This window comes from Homalodisca vitripennis, chromosome 2 (assembly GCF_021130785.1).
Source record: "Homalodisca vitripennis isolate AUS2020 chromosome 2, UT_GWSS_2.1, whole genome shotgun sequence".
NCBI classification, from domain to species: Eukaryota; Metazoa; Arthropoda; class Insecta; order Hemiptera; family Cicadellidae; genus Homalodisca; species Homalodisca vitripennis.
In genome coordinates this window covers 56162297-56182500 of record NC_060208.1, presented here as the reverse complement: position 1 = coordinate 56182500, position 20204 = coordinate 56162297, and the positions used below count along the sequence as shown (strand labels likewise).

Sequence of the window (20204 nt, the reverse complement as noted above, 5' to 3'; positions counted from 1 at the left end):
ATTTAGTGGCATTTAATACAGTTTTACTCATTACTAATGTATTACAATTCATCGATGAGTTAGTCTAAGGCACCTGGTATCATTGATCACACATCGAAGATTCTTGTTTTAATTATTCTAAAATGTACTTAACCTATGACCACCAGAACCGATGAAGCGTCTATAGTGTACCCGGTTACACTGCACTATTTTTTCAGCGTTGGGAAGGGGGAGTTGTTGTAAATATTCATAATATAATTAATGTTTATGGTGTATTTTGAATTTTTCAGTATGAAATCAAAAATAAAAAATCATCTGTTTTGAAAATAATAATGAAACTAGAATTAATTTTATGAACAAAATACGATATTTTAAAACGGTATTTATTATCACTAAGTACATATCTGATGTGATTTTAACTCTTATGGTGAAAACGTAGCAAACGAAAGTGTCATTACATGCATGATGCCCGGGAGTGTAGGGCCTGTGCCGTTTATAAAAGTAGCACCTAAACTGGATATAGCAAAACCGATGTATCACTTACAAACTGGGCTTAATTCTTGTCCATGTTCAACTGATGCACGTAATTAAGCGTAGATATTGAGGTACAGGGATAATGGCCAGATCTAGTTTACTGCGGAGGACGACTGTTGGGGGGGGGGGGGGGGAGGGGGAGGTCTTTGTTAGTGTTACAGATTTACATGCCTAAACATGAGGAGAGCCTTTTCCTTGTGTGTCCTGACTGGAAAAGAGTGGAACAGGGCTAGTCTTCCATTTTTCCAAAGTGGTTTAACTAAGATACTTACTATACCTCCTCACGATGAAATTTTAATGGAATCGCTCCAACCCCCAACCTCACACTTAATATCCTATCACTAAGTTCAATGGAAGGTTCCTCGACTTATTGTCCTAAATGTAAAACTATACATGACTGTTTTGTAAGGTATATCTTTCACAGATCTTGCAGTTTATACTGAAGTAACAGCTCTTAAGACCAAGGAGATTATTATGAGCCAATGCTGAAGCATTCTCGGTCCTCTGTAGGTATTATTGTAATGTACAACAAACCAGTTACAAATCGTATATGGTAGGAACTGCATGTTTATTATCTCTTATACATTCAATACCATTTACAAGCAACATATTACGCCAGCAGGAAAATAATTAGAAGAGATGAATTTAAGATGAGAACTTCTTACATTACCGGAAGACAATAACGAAGTCCTTGGACAAAAAGCCCACGCAAAGACACGGGGAAAGTGACAAAGAAGTGCGAGTTGCACAACGCAAAGGGACTGGTTCTGCAGATAATATATTCAGTCGCGGTCGGATTCGATAAAGAGTGTAAACATGCAAGCCACAGTAGAGTTGGACCAGTTCATGGCAAAGTGGAACGGTTGCGTCAGGAATAACATAAGGATTGCTACTCGTGCCACTCCTTTTTCCTCGTCACTTTATTGTGTTTTTTTTTTAATCTTTTTTTCATTTTCAGTACCTTATCTCCAGAACGTATATAAATGTAATAAAAACAAACGTTAGGAAGGGTATTAAAAGAGCTATGTACAGGATGCGGAGAGTCGCAAGACTAGTTTAATAATTTAATTAGAAAACTTGAAGCTTATTTATGGAATAGAGAAAGAAACTGGTTTGAAAATCCTTGGAAAATTACGGAAAGAACTTATTTCCTGCTCTTTACATTAGAAGATAGAACTAGCAAGACAAATACAATGTATAATTTTGTATCTTTCTATCAGTTACTTGACTTTAGGATTGACTTTCATAATTTACCAAAAATACTATACTAATTCCTGTGCATCAGGTGAAAGAGGAGTTTACAGACGTTCCACTGAAAGATTAAAAGGGTTGTTACAAATAAAATCATATTACATAAAGGAAGTACTTAACTGAATGAGTAAAGAAAGACTTTCGCTGAGGGGGTGGGGGTTGAAAAGCAATGAAACATTATGATTAAGCTTGACCATGAGAAATGAGCACAACCTAACCTATAAAAGTGTCATGGTTATGGCTGAAACCACAGGTTATTATTTACGTCGTAAAACACTGACTCGAAACATACAATTAGGTGTTTCCTGACCATAAATTTTAGAATTTGTAATGACACCAGTTTGTTGTGAATTAATATCTGAATATCTCCTCTAGTTACTTTATCTAGAACAGGTATTCTGGTTATTGTACATATTTTTGGATGCTGCCATTATATTTCTAATTATAACTTTCGAATTTTGTTTCAGTGTATAAATAACAAATAATACGTTAAAAATTAATAATTTACTTCACTACAGTAACATAGTGGTCAGAATCATTAAAGTAAGAATTTAAAAATAGCCAATTTCTAAAACGAGAGTTTTTATAACCTACTGATTTAATCACTGAAGTCCTTAACTGTAAATTTGGCGTGCTGAGATTGTTCTTTCAAACAACAGCATTTTTTTACTTTACTTACATTCCCTAGCATTTTAATATTCTGTCTATGCAATAACCCCCATGGCATAATGTTTTGAAAATTTTGCATGCCTATGCGAATTATGATCTCTGAATTATAAAATCACTGCTATTTCAACAATATATTCTCTCTTAGCCGGGAGTATTTATTAAGCCCCAGACTCCCTGGTTACCCCTATTATGAAGTGTCTAGATGCGTTACTCCAATCAGCACATCGAACGCAATGAGGTGGGTGGGATCTTCTTTCAGAATGAATCCTCTTCTATACAATATATTATATATTATAGATAGCAATAATTATTATCATAAAGTTGCGTTAAGAACAGTGTTTGTCTAAATCTTTGATGGTCTACTTTGAGAACTTAAAGCTGACTGAAAGAATGCATGGCTAACTATTTTTTTCTTTTAGAAAATTTGCTGCTAATAGACCTAACTATTTATTTTCTACCTTTAATGAGTATACCTAGTTGATACTATAATGCCCCCCAAAAGCACCTGTTGATTCCAAAATGGTCTTGAACACTATGGCTTGGACAGTTTTTGAGGTTATGTTTACAGAGCTGCCGTGGACTCTGACCGGACTTCTTATTAAGGTAAGATTGCAACTGCGCAACTCAACCGCGACCTAAATCGCGACATTGTCAAGGTCACGCTTGTCAATTAACTTGTCACTCGGTCTTAGTCTAATTACAAGCAGTGGGTGAGATAGCGGGGGCGGGGCTGAGCGTTTACTTGGACATGGAATAGCCTCGCCCGGTCACCCGGCTGACCCGACCTACTTGTCTTGGCGAGTCCCGCTTCATACGAGTATTACAAGACAAGAACTGATAAAACGTGTTATCAAGAGCGTTGTACAATAAACACTTGTAACTAATGTCACTACTTATGGAATTAAGTGAAAGTTGTTACGTTATAAGAAAACATTTAAAACCTTGGATTTTTCTATTTATTGTAATCCTATCAAGACTAAAATAATTCTTAAGTACGACGATGCGTTGCAAGAATAGCGTCTTTTTGCTAGAAAATCGATTTTGGAAAATTTTAGTAAGACTGGCATGGTTCAAATTCCAACTGTGTTAGCTGTGCCTACTTGATTGTCACAGTATATTGAATTATTAATGATCAAACTTACAGAAATAAACAATCATAGCTAGTAACGAGGCTAAATCTCACTCATCCACCTCATTTTTGCATTACATTAAAATACGTACTGGGATATGTCTGCATCACAATTCTGTGATAGGTTATCTCGACCTGTAGTTAATTCTAGCGTGTTGCTAATTGTGCTAGTGAAATTTGGATTTTATTAGTGCTATTTTTCACATAAGATTATTTTTACTAACTTGTGCGGCATATTAGTTTTAACTAGACTATAACTTTCCATTTTAGAATAATAGCCTATATGTTTTGTAAGTATATGTTTTTGATGTTGGGTATGAGCGGAACAAACTTTGTGATTGTTGTTACCATGTTATGAGGCATGTATGCTATCATTGTTTTCTAATTTGCTCTCATGTGCTTCTTGATACTATGAGGCATCTTTGCACTTTCCATACCCATTTTTATTGAATCTCGACCAGCTGATATAGAAGACTTCATAGAAACGTCAGCAGAGCGAAAGGGACGAGTTTGTTTCTATTTCACCGTACTTATACGAGTATACAAGTGTTTTTTTTTTTTTGTTTTGTTTGTTTGTTTGTTTTTCTTTTTTTTTTTTGCTAGAGGGCCTTATCTGTATGCGACTACTCTTGAACATAACTGTTAAATTTCCACGTAAACTACTCTAGACTCGCCTCCTGTACATTTCACCATCGTTTGGTTAACGCTTTTCAGGCTACAACGCTTTCAGTAATGGAGAATAGTTTAAGTATAGACAACTTCTGAAATTACTATTTACACGCAGGGTATCGGGTTTGAGTGTTTGAGAGTTTAAAATCATACGAGTACAAATGCCATAAGTTTTTAAAGCATTGATGGACTACTATGCATTTGAATCCCATGTTGAGATTGTGTCAAAATGGATTACGCTTAAGCCTCTAAAGAACGCGAGCAACTGGAGAATGCGTAATTAATTCCAAATTGTGAACTGGATGTCCTGTTTCAGAGATGTGAGCATGTCACCCAAAACTTGTGCCATACATAGCACGCATCAACTTGATGGCTGTCACATGACTCTGGCTGGACTATGATACATGATCTTGATACAGATGATGTATGGCAAAATGATAATTGCGATATACAGAGGAGGTGTCGACGTGTATTATCAAACCTTTATAAGTGCCAGGCTAAGTGGCTTACTTTCTAACTAGAAGCCAGGAGTTGTTGGCTACACGTCAGAAATTGCTATAAAATACAACTAGAGGCCAGTAAATCATCGTTTTATTGATAAGCATCGTTTGACAGCGGAATGCGATCACCTCAAAGTAGGAATACATTGATTAATTCTCACATATTTGCTAGCTTGGAGGATCGTAATACGGCTCTCCATAGTTTCTTTGCACATTAAGTCGCTCCATGTGAGTGTCAGTCCAATTGAATTAGTGAAAGAATTTTAGACACTAGCCCTTCTACCAATCCTTTTGCCAGCTTCTTTACCATATTTTGCACTGTTCATTTCCACACCCTGGTTTCTGTCAGTTTAGTCTAAATTATAATTAAACTACTAATAGTCAAGGAGTCGAGAACGAGTTTGCATAGGTTACACTCGTTACGTACACAAGGTTTTTTTTCTTCTTTAAATCGATAGAGGAATTAGCCTTCAGAAATAAACCATCGTCAGCTACGCTAGTTATGGGGGTAATCGAATTGGGAGGGTATAAAAGGTGTTCAAAACTCGCATAGAACTTTCCTCAGATCATATTCTTTCTAGCCTTAAATCATTTAAAATAATCGTAAAAAATGTTAAAACATATTATACAGACATTGAAAGAGGTGACCATTTAGTCTCCTAATATAGTGAGTGGCAGTAATATTACTGCTATTTATGAGTCAAAAGTGAGGTTTTAAGTGTGTCAAGCTTGAAGAATACAATTTGAGAAACAAATATCGGTTAGTATTCTTAGCCTTTTCGATACCCTCCATTTCGATCTCCACCAAAACTAGCATGTCTGAGGTGTGTCTGAGGATCGATGTTTTCTTTAAAACAATCGTCTATCGTTTTCAAGAAAATCCAGGTTGTGAGCTAATAAGATGCAAATTTATTCTAGGCTCCTACACTGTAATACGTTTAACTGAATTTCGAACATCGTATTGTCTAAGTTCCTTAAAATTAGATTTTAATTCTTTTAAATGTAGCTTTAGATTATTGGAAGTGCAAAAGTACCGAAATAGCTGTCAAACGTTTTACAAATATTTCACTTTCCAAAATGTATCTATATAAATTATGAACTAAAAATAGTTTATATTGACAAATTAACTATTTGTGTAATATAAAATTGAATTAAAACTAAGAGAAATCTAAATACATAGTGGCTGATTTTAAGTGCCTAAAAATAAATGTTAATTATACATTTAATACAAAAAATAACAACGTGTAATACAATTTAAAATTTAATAAACGCTCAAATAAATATGAAATTGGTCTTACTACAAACGTATATTTCAATTAATTTTTTAAGTATAATTATTTCAAATTTAATTGAAAATGAATAACTCACAATATTGGATATACTATTCATGAATACGATGCAAATTGAGGTCTCGAATGATGAAATTATTGTTCCATCATATGAAACTATTTGTTATTTTACAGTGGTAGCATATGAATAATTAAGGTCTTTATAATTTAATATGAGGTATTGTAGACTATTCTGAAGATTTACCTGCCACATGAATGATGAAACATGTGACCAGCAGCCCCAAGGTTGCGGGGATCACCTGGAACAGAGAAAAACGATCAGTGTTTAATTTCAAATATTCCATTTGTAATGGCAACAAAAATAAATATTTTCGTGAACTAATTGGAATAATGTTTTGTGGTCTATAAGGAAGTATTTTCTTTAATACAAACTTGTTTCATTCTCTTTAGGATGTACTTCATATTAAAGCCAACAATGAATAACTAAAAAAAAATACAAACGGAACCGTCAGGTATCTTGAAACTAGGGTAATAAAATTCTAGGTGACGCTTTCAACTATGACAATTACCAACCAATTTCAACAAATCCGTTGTTTTGCAAGAAGCAGAAAGGAATGCATTTATACCGTAATGTTGTGATTTTATCACTTCCCTCAATGGTAGAGTGACGTGGCGACCCTCCCACCTGAGAGCTAGAGGCGGCGAGCACTTGCTATATGAATCAGAGCACTTTACAGAGGCCTTCACATTTCATACAATCAGCTGTATTGTTCCTGCGTGCGGTGTGAAAGGTCATGATACGCCATTAATCAGGATAGCCGCTATCACAACAGATCGGCCAGTCATTCCCATTGCCGATCGGATTTTGGTCGATAAATCGGCAGTTGGGTGTCTGCCACGGGTGGGTGGGACCAAGGTCCGCCATGTGGGTCACTGGGTCGGCGAGTTATCAGTTCTGCGGTCACCCTCGCCGAGATATGTTTGACTCACCGGAGAAGGGATTGTCACCTTTTTTATTGGAGTTATTCTGATTTCAAGACTGATCAACCCGGATACGTGACTGGAGGATTGTATTCGGGTTGGTCGGAGTCGCAGTGGTGGGAGGTACCTGAACCAAACACGACGGTTAGTTCAGGCAGGTTACATCGCGAAATATCTACCTAACTTGAATAACATTCGTATTTATATGAATTTGAATCATAGGAATGATCGTACATTATTAAGTTAGCACATATGTTTATTCAAGGACTTAAGTCGCTCTAATGTACTCAATTGCAGAGTAATGTACGTGTTAATTACTGTTTGGGCTTCGCATCATTGTATAATGTTTAGCTCTTAGAACTAAAAAAGTTTATACTTCTGACTAAGGATCATTGAGTTTAGCAAAGAAGAAGAGTTTCTTGAAAACGCCATTGACAGTTAACATGACAATTGGCATTTTAATATGTTTAATCTGTTATTCTAACCTTCGTATTAGTTCTCTGTTTATATTTAAAACACTTAAATTAAGAAATATATAATTCCCACGAACATATTTGGCTGTAGACTTTGATTAGATTCTACGATTCAAAATATATTTATTACTGATTACGACATGTTTTTGAAGGCTATTTCAAATATTAATAATGTACCGGTACTTTATTTCTTAATTTAAAACATAATGGCATCATCAGCGCCTAAGAAATAGTTGAAACATTTACAGTTATGGTAGATCATTTATCATAACCTGAAATAGAAGTAGGTCGAGAACAGATCCATGCGGTGGGATTCATTATTCAAGTACCGGTTGGCGTGCGTTGCATGGAAAAGGAATTCAGTTAAAGGTTTCTAAATTGTAGGAATTTAACTACAACATGTTGTTTCTTGGCGTAACGGTAAAAAGTACGTTTCTTTATGTATACTCAATAAAAGTTTGTGTACATTTTCCTTATTGATGCAAATAAATCTTACCCATTTCAGGATTGTACTAAAAATATTATTTTACAGATAACTACAAGTAATTACTCTTATTTGGATACACAAACCATTATACCATATTGGGACAATACAATAATTAGTTTTTTTTTTTTAATTTAGCATGGAGTTCTGAAAAAAGATGCATTTCGTATTTTTATTAGAGGATATTAAGTCAGTGTTTACCGTACTTCAAAATTCATTTAGTATTAAGCTAGAATAAATTTTTTTCATAAGAAATATGTCAATGTTCTAATACTTTCCTCTTTGCCAATCAACCTATAGTTAAATATACTCATACCATATTATAATTCGTACACGGGAATTCAAAATCATCAAAGAAAAAAATCAGTTAGGAGCACCTCACTGAATGTTTGGCAGCATAATGTTATGAATGTAATATATGAGTAACAGGACGAAAACAGAATACTTGGGCGAATGAGGCAATCTTTGGAACAAAGGCGTGAACCTTGCTGAGGGCAGCGAAAGTGGCCGGCGAGCGCCAGACCTCCGACAACTTGCGTGAGTGTCGCTGGTTCGCTCTGCTCGCCCCCAATGACAGTTTTGTTGTTTCCCAATGAGTAATTGCACCAACTTCGACCATTGTGAAAGTGTCAGGACCACTTTGTGCGATGTTCCATAAAGTTCTGGCATAAACGAAATCCACACGTTTGGTGGACATGTTAGGGAATTTGCAAAATTTGAGCTACACGTACAAGATCATACGCAGACCTATGTTTCCACGGCCAGAAAAGTCTTCCTGAATGTTTACTATGCCTATGTGTACAATAGAACAAAATATGCTGTTAGCTTTTGGGGTTCCCTCTGAATCCCAGAGTTTTTAAAGTGAAAATATTATGTATGCCATATGTGGAACAAGCATCGTGATCTCTTCAGGCACAATATTTTAACTCTTCCAAGCATTTAACATCTACGATGAGTTGTCATTCTTTAAAACTAAAGTTCAGTATTTCAAGATCGCGTTGCTCAGCATTCTTCTACCATTCATGACTAGGGGCATGATTTTCATTATTCACTGGTTAATTCTTCGGGAGAAGGGCGTTCACTATTCAGCTCTACAATAATTGTACAACTTGTTGCCTCGGGGGTGAAGATTGTTGAGTGCAGTAAAACTTTTATTGTGCTTATTATTATTATTCTGTAGATTAAGTCTTGACGACATTTACTGTACAGAACGCAAAATTAAGCTTCTGTGAAGTGTTTATCTTTGATTATTCTTGGTTTATAAATAGGGTATATATACAATTTTGATGTTTTTCCAAATTTCATGTAACTGACGTTGCATTTTTGTATAAAACATCATTTGAATGTTAATTTACGTCAGTTTTCTAATTTGCGGAAATGAAGAAGAAAACTCTCCAGAACGAAAGTGAATGAGAGTGTAAGGAAAGGATCACAAAAAATGGCTTGTTGACATCGTGTTCTGGAGATGAATTAATGCTTTTAAATAGCCCGTCCAAACATACAACGGAATGTGACAGCATAATGTCTTATTTACACACAATAGCTGCCGAAACAATTGAACAATCATTGGGCGCTGAAGGGACGCTGAAATTAAACAATGTAATACACCTAAATGTCGTAACTCTGTCAGTATAGATTAGAATGATAAAATATATATAAGTATAAGAAATTACAAAAAATTTTGAATTGATTGGCACTTTATAAAACGGTTCCAAGGATTATTAATGAGCTAATCACATAGTTTTAATCTACCCAACAGTAATTTTAATGTTATTGAATACAATTTCATTTTTTTCGTATGATGCGTTGAAAGTCAATACTTTCATAACTCATTCATACGGATTTTTATGAAAATCTCCATTAAGACATTTTGGATTTGGTTTTCTGGGTTATATAAAGAGACTATGATTTAATTTTTTTAATAATACTTCATTAATAACACAATTCACGTAATTAGTATTAAATTACGGAGTAAATAGATATACTTATAATAAATTTAAAATACTATTCTAAACCTATAATAATCTATAATCTAAAATACTATATAGTGTTGAACATGTTTCAAAAACGTAGTATATTCGTGTAAATATTGATATTATTCGGCTGCAACTGATATTACTAACTGACTAAATTACAACTATTAATCGCGTCAAGGTTATCTGAAACTTGCTTATTTAATCGAGTAAATTACCAGTTCCAGGCTCAAGCCTTGGGGAAGTCCATATCAATGATGAAACGTTCCCATCGATTGATAGATATGTGTGTGTAAGTTACTAGAGCAATAAATAACAGTAATCGACTCTTGACAGGAGACTCGAGGCTTCGTTCACCTGATTTACATTTCTCTTCAGTTCTAAGAATGTGTTGTAATAATGTAAGAGTTCTAATGCACCAGTGACGTAACTAAGTAATGATGGATAAGCTAAATACTTTATTTTTCTATTATTATACGAGTCTTGCAGCTTAATTTATAGAGTTATTAATGTTTTAGACTTTTAGTTTTGAAAACGCATAAGCTCCAAATAGAGGGATTATAATATTGTGAGGAGAAACTATATGATGTTTTGAGATTTATGTCTGAAATAAAATATAAACTGAAACAGAAAATGTTTTAACATTACTTCAGTCTACAACTGACTGCATTTGTGTTTCTATCAACACGCATTTTTATCACTAAACGATAGCATATCCAGAAAAACTTTAACCAAACAATGTTTCTATATTATACGTATTCAGAGTTTAAGAAAGGTTCAGTCGAAATTTAAAACAAAATCTATTTCGGATTCTTTACTTAATAGGAAACTTAAGTAAAACTGAATAAACACGAACAAAACACCTTTATAATGGAATATAATAAACTAACCATTCCTTAACTTGTATAACTCGAGAATTAAAGGGAATTGAGTCTAATACAACGTCAAACGTAATCTACTGCAACCAATGGAGACATTCAGTAATGCTGCAGATATTTAAATAAAAAATCTCTTTAATTTTACAATAATAATATTTTTTATAGTGTTTGGGTATTAATATAATTACATAAAACCAGAAATAGTTTAAGATTTTACTACACCTGAATAACCTCTCTTGTGAAACTCCTTTTCTAGGTGAGGTAACAAATTCTAAACAAACCTGATGAAATGACGGAACCAAAATATTTCCAAACACGTGTGACACAAATCTGTCAGAGTTCTACAAATCTTCGTATCTTGTTTGAATACTTTTAGACAATGGCCATAAAAAAGTATTGGCCCATAAACAAGTTCGTCTAGTTTATACAAAAACAGGTCCGCAGTGGGCAGTGGTCAAGGCTTGGCAAGCTGCGGGCGTGTGTATACGGGTGTGTATGAATATTTAAGGATGCATGTGGGAATGTTGAGTCATCTCAAGTGTTGGGGACCATCGCCAGTCATTAATCTACAGATACATTATGGCTCTGTTCCCAATGTAGTGCAGAAATCTACTTCGTAAAGTTAAAGAATTCAAAAGATATTTTGTCACTTAACGTCATGTAGGATGAAATTACATAAATCTTACATAAACAACATCTATAAAGTGATATCATGGTAAATCTTATCATGCTTCCAAAGTTTTTTGATAGATAATAATGGATAGTCGGAAAAATAATTGTGAAAATAAACTGAATAATCTTGTGTATTTATAAAAGTGATGCAATTGTCTAACACAAACGTACAATTAGTTCAACTTAGAAGGTTATGGACGTTCAATTGAAGACAAATACGTAATGTTTTATAGGAAATAATGTATGTAGTGAGGTCTCTGAGAAATGTAAAAAGCGATTTTAGTTGCAAGTTATAGATACTAGTATAATTATTAATAATAAAATTTAATAAAAACCTATAATAATATTTATTTATAAACTTTTATAAATATTTATTCATTTTTGTAAATATATATATATAAATCACGAAATTTTCTGAAATTACAATTTTTCAAGTGATAAATGTATAACAATTATAACTCAGTATGTGACTCCCTGAAACTATAACACATGCACTGCTGTACAAAAACAACATTCTTATCTTTAGCCTTTTTTGTTTAGAACTAAATTACAACCTACTTTAAATGCTTGAAACAACACGTGGAGTGATCAAGAAAACTTTGTTCTATTGTTTTTATTTAGGCAATTCATGTTCCGAACCTAACATGTTACAAATTCAACATGAAAAAATATTTTCGAAGCCGAAAATCGATTGCACTTTCTTACATACCACATTCATTTTAATTTAATTAGTTGAATATATTTATTACTTGCAGTTAGTTTACTTATATATACGTAATAGTAACCATTGACTAACACTGCTTCATAACCATTGAGCTTGATGCTTGAGCGGAGTTACATATTGTTAAACTCAACATTTTAATGAATTTCTTTCAGTTTACTTTGAAAAACTATAAAATTCCAATACTTTATTCTTAAAGCCAGGAAAACATTGGTACATTCATATAAACTTAACCTTTTAATCGTAGTAAACACGGTGTTTGCCACCCCTAAACACGGCCTCGTGTTTACTTCACTTAATCTCCACGTATGCATGTAATTCTATATATATATATATAATTATGAATGTATGTACATGACGTCAAGTGTGTAACATGCAATAAGACAGTTGACCTGACGGGTAAAATCCAGTCAGGTTTGGCAAAGTTACCGAGGACTCTGTGGTCACGACACGTCGTTGTTCAGCACTCTAATTGATGAGAAACTGCTGATAAACAGGTCGAATACTAAGATAATTCAGGCAGTTTTCCAGTAGGATTCTAGCCAGTCCTTTTGTCTTCTTGGGTGAACAATACTGGGTATAGGAAAAACTTACCCTATCCGCACAATAATTCATATGAGCTACCCATTCGTAGTTAGGGACATACGAGGCAACGAAGGCGCAGTCTAATGTTGTTAGTTACAGTAATTTCTGCAATGGAAAGAAATTCAAGCTTTTTATTCCAACTAATAAAGAATGGTGTATTCTTCTTCCTTATTTAATTCGTTCAAATCATTAATATTTTAATAGGATTGGCGTTTCTAAAAGTTTAATTCGAAAAATAGCTTTTGAGTGTAACAGGTTATTAGCAGATAAGATCAGAAATTTAGTATCATCTTTGTTTAGAAGCACAAATCACTAAAAGAATAACAAAATACTTCATATATCTAACAAAATTCAACAAAGTTGTGTACGTTCGTTTTCTAGATATTGTGTAGACAGACAGACAGGCAGACAGTCAAATGACATTTTTCCAAACCCTCGAGTAATAGTCCTTTATGACGTTCAGTCAATAACAGGAAGCACATTGATTTAAGATTAAAATAATTGAAGGCCGGCACATCACATCTTAAGATGCTAGACAGGTTAGTGCAGAAGGTTTATAATTATAATATATCATTTTAAATAACCTTTCATTTTTCCTTTTCAGTAACTCGTAATTGTTCAGTACCATGACTAATCAGCATTTCAAATCTGAATATCCATTTATGTTCAAAGAAAACATTTTAATTCTTTGTTGACGATGGAGGGATTGTGAAGGAAACAGGATTTTTCTGGACATTTGCCATTGTTCAAGTGATGCAATGCACATCAGTAACACTACGTTTTGAGGTCTGTAATCCGATCTTTCTTCAGGTAATGACTAAACTAATGCATGACTGAAATCTAAAACAAATCTAGAATCTGGTATGTTTTGTTTACTTTAGCCTACATTTTAGTCATGCATTAGATTAGTCATTTACCTGAAGAAGAGAACGAATTACAGACCTCGAATCAATTGTGTTACTGATTGTATTGAATCACTGAACAATAGCAAATGTCCAGAAAAACCTGTTTCCTTCAATAACATTTTATATTACAAAACATTTTAGCCTACTATTATTTTATTATATTTCGACTGAGAATTTATCTAACTAGACAGAATGATGTTAAATGATTTGAAGATGTGGAAGATTGTAAAATACGGAATTAATGCCCCTTCGTGACTAGAAGTGTTCTAGACGTTATTAATGTTATTGAGTAACTAGTTATGCTCTCTGTTAACCTATAAAGCTGAGACACCAAGGCGGGAGAAGTGTGAGGTTATACAAGGCCTAGACTGTTACCGTTCCATATCGCGCCAAGAGCACGCCCACATCTGTTGCCCTGTCTCGGACATCCACTTTCTTCGGCCTGCAGCACCGATAAGCTCTTAGAGTTGGCACAGGCACTGAACCACTCTTCAATGACTTGTTATGTAAACACCGAAATGACAAACGTTTGATGGACGCAGTAATCCGGACTGAGGTGAAAGTCCCCATATGGCAGAACAACCTTACTAGCGCGTATGTGTGTGTGAGAATGTGTCAGTGCATACAGCGAGGCGTGGCAGACTCGTGCTGAACTCAACAAGCGACTTCTCGATCAATAAAGTAGGCTTTACGTTTAAGCTAAATTCTGAATTATTGTGAGGTAGTCTAAACTTTTTTGATACAACCGACTTGTACAGAAGGTAAAATTGGATCTGTTATTGGCAATACTGTATTTTGAGGCAGAGAAGAAGAAGCGCAATATAGCGTAAATTATGTCCGGAAAAATCCTGTTTCCTTTAGCGCAAATTAGTTACACGAATATTACGTAATTAATATATCACAAATTCAAAACCATCCTGTATGTACTGCATTTTTGAAAAATGCATTCAAGATTTAAAATACTTTGGTTTCATCACTAATTTTAAATCACAAAACTTTATTAATTAGTAATCACGCAAAGGTTACTTTTGTGTTTAATTCTACTTAAAAACAACGAATTGCGTACGAAGAGGGCCAAGAGTTGTCACCTTTTATTTTTTCTCAATCTTGCTTTGGAACTAACTTTTAAATTGTTTGGATTTTCTATTGCTGGAAAATCTTCTATAAGCCTTTGTCACAAGTTAAGAGCGATTGTTATTTTTAAATTAATATTAGTAGCAACTAAGTAATCTGATCTTGGAATAATAAAGTTAAGTGAATGTTTATCAGTTCTGATGCGTGATCCGAGATAAGATTTACAGTTACATGAAATTTTATATATATATATATAAAATATATAAATTATAAATATATTATAGTATAATACTATATAATATATTATATATATTATATATATATATATATATATATATATATATATATAATGTCATGTAACTGTAAATATTTTTTCGGGTCACGCATCAGAACAGATAAGCATTCACTTAAATTTATAATTCCAAGATCAGATTACAGATTACTTAGTTGCTCCTAAACTCCGACCGGCCGAAGTTCCAGTCGTCATCAAAGAGGTATCCATATCACGTGAGTTCACATTTGTTTATTTTATAAGAATAGAATTTGTAACACTCAACACAATTTTAAAACGTGTAGGTTGCAGAAAAGGTTGAAAAAAGGAGTGTTGTTACTATCAAGGTTGCTCTATGCTTTCAAAACTATAAATATTGATCGGAAACAAAACTGTACTCAGAATGTGATAAAATTTAAAAACTTCATTTTCAGGACAATTCGAACTGATATGTTTAGTAGTTAGCTATAGGTATGTCTTGGATGAACCATTCTGTAAATCACTGAAATTATCAGATGTAGACGACAAAACTTTTTATCTGATATCTGTATCAGCTAAAATCCTTAAAAAGACAGCGCGGCTTAGCGCCACCAGTCATCCTGCAGGTTGCAGTCACCGGAGGACCGGTTCCTAACAAAGGAAAGTGACCTGGGGGCGCCCACAGTCGCGTTCGCGGTTCCGGTTCGCCAAAACCGAAACCAAAACCATACCGCACGTGGGACGGCCTTGACACGCATGTGCTGATTAACATACGCGCGCACTCTTGTTATTAATCCTTTCGGGTGTTGCGATATTACCGTATCCTAATTACAAGCGACGGCGCAGCGTGGCCTGCTGCCCGCGCCCTACATTAGCGAGGTCGTGGAAACAATGGTGACAACTATAGACCCATTTCAATACCGTAAACATGACAAAACATTTTTTAAATTCGTATAAACAAATCTGAAATATTTGGGCTTTATGTGAAATTTAAGTGGTGAGTAAAATTTCTGATCTTTAATATCAATAAGGTCACCTGTGATTAGCTTAATTCGCACATTATACAAGTATATGCTTGTACATAGGCTAAATAACTTTCGCTCATTATATGAAGTTCCGCTATTAAAAGAGAAAAAAAATAAAACTTTCGTACGCAATTTCATTTAGATAACGATAATAGTTTTTACAACTATTATAAACATAACACCAAAACAAAAGTTGACACGATTTTAGGTAGGTTGCAGAAAAGGTTGAAAAAAGGAGTGTTGTTACTATCAAGGTTGCTCTATGCTTTCAAAACTATTGATCGGAAACAAAACTGTACTCAGAATGTGATAAAATTTAAAAACTTCATTTTCAGGACAATTCGAACTGATATGTTTAGTAGTTAGCTATAGGTATGTCTTGGATGAACCATTCTGTAAATCACTGAAATTATCAGATGTAGACGGCAAAACTTTTTATCTGATATCTGTATCAGCTAAAATCCTTAAAAAGACAGCGCGGCTTAGCGCCACCAGTCATCCTGCAGGTTGCAGTCACCGGAGGACCGGTTCCTAACAAAGGAAAGTGACCTGGGGCGCCCACAGTCGCGTTCGCGGTTCCGGTTCGCCAAAACCGAAACCAAAACCATACCGCACGTGGGACGGCCTTGACACGCATGTGCTGATTAACATACGCGCGCACTCTTGTTATTAATCCTTTCGGGTGTTGCGATATTACCGTATCCTAATTACAAGCGACGGCGCAGCGTGGCCTGCTGCCCGCGCCCTACATTAGCGAGGTCGTGGAAACAATGGTGACAACTATAGACCCATTTCAATACCGTAAACATGACAAAACATTTTTTAAATTCGTATAAACAAATCTGAAATATTTGGGCTTTATGTGAAATTTAAGTGGTGAGTAAAATTTCTGATCTTTAATATCAATAAGGTCACCTGTGATTAGCTTAATTCGCACATTATACAAGTATATGCTTGTACATAGGCTAAATAACTTTCGCTCATTATATGAAGTTCCGCTATTAAAAGAGAAAAAATAAAACTTTCGTACGCAATTTCATTTAGATAACGATAATAGTTTTTACAACTATTATAAACATAACACCAAAACAAAAGTTGACACGATTTTAGTTGGTAATGTTTCCAGTTAACGTACGTAATAATATCAAAATTATGTTCACTGGCAATAAAATTATGTTTAATGTTTACAATTCATTATTTATGGGACGTAAAACTACCGTATTAACCGGGCTATACACAATTGATGGCAATAAGAAAACTACGTGTAAACGGAAAACAACATAAATTACATTTGAAAAAGAGAAAACGTGTCAATGTTGTTTTGTTTAATTTTTTTATGTTATGAATTTTAAATAATTTTGACGGTTAAAACCAATATTCTTTTATAAATAACTCAATAACTTTAAATATGTTGCCCACAGCATAATTGTACCATTTTTATTGTTCAAAGCGTTTCAGATGTCAAGTTTACTGAAAAGTCCTAAGTCTTAGATGTTTTTATTTAGATGAATAAGTCTAGCTAACCCTCCAGTAAGCTTCTGCGTATTTTCGTATTTTCCCAAGAAAAAAATTGTAACACAAGTTATTTCAAAAGGATATATTTTGAACCTTTTTAATTTAGTTCCAAACACAATTTGCGACAAATCAATCACTCACAGGTCGAGAGGTATCATCGCAGTCACACATTTGATAGATTGCTAGCGGAAGACATCAAGTTTCTCCAGCGACATTCAGGTGATCTGCGTTTCTTAGAGGAAGGGAATGTGCTAACTGTCACGATAGATTAATGACGAACTCGAAACCAGTCCTAGAAACTTTCCTCAGTTTTTTGCATGCACTATTATGAAACAGGAAATATAAAACTTATCTTCTTAATTAATTATTTCTGGGTTAACTAATTTCGTCTTACATAGGGTTAAATTCGTCAGATAAAATCTCCATATTTCACCTTTCCAAGGTACTTAGGATTTGTTCTGATATGAAAGGGGAACGATGTGTCGATACCAAGTATAATTTACTTTCTCTGGTCGTATCGAAAAGGTCATAGCGCCTGGCAGTCCACTCCGGGGCCGGACTGGTTCGCCGACATGATCATCCGTCACCCGCCACCGACACCGCCATCCGGTCAGCGCGTGGGCGGAGTTGCCTAAGAGCCATGACTCACTGCACCAGTTTTGTAACCGCCGTGGTGTGCAGACAGCCGTCGCTCCTCGGCATTCTTGCCTTTCGCCGCGAGCCTCGCACGAACTCCGACATGCGTAATGTTGCTGATCCTTTTCCAAGAAGTCTTGAGGACTTTCAGCACCGAAGGCTTGTTGAGCAAGGCTATTTACTGGTGATTAGGCTGATGGGAGACAAAGCCGAGCGGAAGAGTTTGTAGAATCAGCTTTACTGATTTTGGCTTTTAATGATATCTACGCTCTACAGCACATATTCATATTTACTATGCTGATCCACAGGAGTAAAGCAACCTGGATGTGTTGAATAGTCTTATACTTTGAAAACTGCAAATCCTTTAACTCGGTAAATAGAAACTGGTAAACATCCAATGTTGATAACAATCAAAGTTGATAAAGGTTTGGAAAAATCCTAAATGAATGTTTCTACATATATATATATATATATATATATATATATATATATATATATATATATATATTATTAATAATTTGCTGGAAAACGAACATATGGCCTATCCTAAATTACTTTAAAAATATTCACACTATATCTTAATTACTTATTAACAGTTATATATGTTCTTTCCCTTGAAGGAAAGCAGTCTGGCAATTGTAAATAGACATTTATTTCATACAAGAGAATGGACTAATCTTTACAGAACATATATCTACAATTCACCTGTAGAGCCGGTAGCCGAGTGTGACAGCTGACGAAAAGATTACTTTGGTCTCGGATAGGATTAAGAGTGGGATCAAATTATGGTTTTGCTCTTGTTTAGTACTACCATTCTTTTTGTTACAATCCTTTACCAGCTCATAATCATTACGATGGGTAGAAAGAAGGCTTTTCGGTTTTCTTAAATTATTCAATTATTTAGAGGAGGAGTCTGCAACAACAAACTGAAAGACTCATGGACATCCGAACCGTTTTGCTTGTGGGATGGAATACAGATCACAAGTACTTACTACGATTGTATCAAGTACAATAGTTCTCTCATCCGTTCTAACAAATTGTAATTGTGGATGTTGGTTCTCAAACACTGTGCTGATTCTTTTAGTGAGAGATCTAAATAACTGTGATAGAACTAGTTCACACTTCTACTACCACCTTTGATCTTTTCGTTTGGAATCTTTCAAGCATGTGACTCACGCCTTTGGTAACTGGTTGTTCCTCATGGACATCCGAGAACTGCACGTGCTGGGTGATAGTTGAACCATAATCACGTTTCCCTTGGAGGAACGGTCTAATGATCTGGACTGATGACTTTCGAACTCAGAGCCTCTTTGGTCGTTCTTCCGTTCCAGTCCTTGCCCAACATTCTTCACTTTCGATAGTAGTTTTAATTCTTGACCCTGTTCTTGTGTGCTGAATCGAACATGAGCATTGAGCAAGCATCAAATACAGGTGTAATTTTTGAAATGAGTTCCATTGGATGTTTTTATTTAGTTATCGTCTACCTTAAGACAGATACATTTCAAATTCAATTAAAATTAGCCTTGCTTAATTACTGTATTTACAGAGAACAATCGGTTATAGTAAATAGAAGTTGGGCGAGTGAGTATACAGAGCATGACGGAGAAGCCGATTCCTCTTTACGAAAAGAAAATGGAAGAAGCAAGCATTTCAAATTTGTAGTAAGTTTTGTAAGTACATATGTTTTTGCGAGTTATCCACAACAATAAGAATACTTCTTATTTGTTATATGAAAAATGATGATTTGTTGTAATGCATAAAAATGCATAGATTGTAATAGTTGGAATATCATAACTTAACTCAGATTATGATTAGTGGATTCTTCGTTTTTCATTAGCTTTACAAAAGAATTGTAGGAACTTATTAATGCCTATACGGACATATCATCCTACTATAAACCAAAATTCATAAGCCAGTGATCTAATTGTAAACGACCGAGCAATATGGATGCAGGGCGTACATCATGCATGCATTTGGTGCGATTAAAAATCACCCAAGCCTCCAAGCATTTA

The 20204-nt window shown here is 34.6% G+C and overlaps 1 protein-coding gene across 2 annotated transcripts in view; it reads right to left on the bottom strand.

Moving 5' to 3' along the window:
• The window catches only part of LOC124353990, a 90575-nt gene that overhangs the window by 46825 nt on the left and 23546 nt on the right, over positions 1 to 20204 (bottom strand). For both annotated transcript variants that reach the window (XM_046804095.1, XM_046804096.1), the window contains exon 3: positions 6265 to 6319. In XM_046804095.1, the coding sequence (XP_046660051.1) occupies positions 6265 to 6319 (55 nt within the window). The remainder of the gene's footprint in view (positions 1 to 6264; positions 6320 to 20204) is intronic.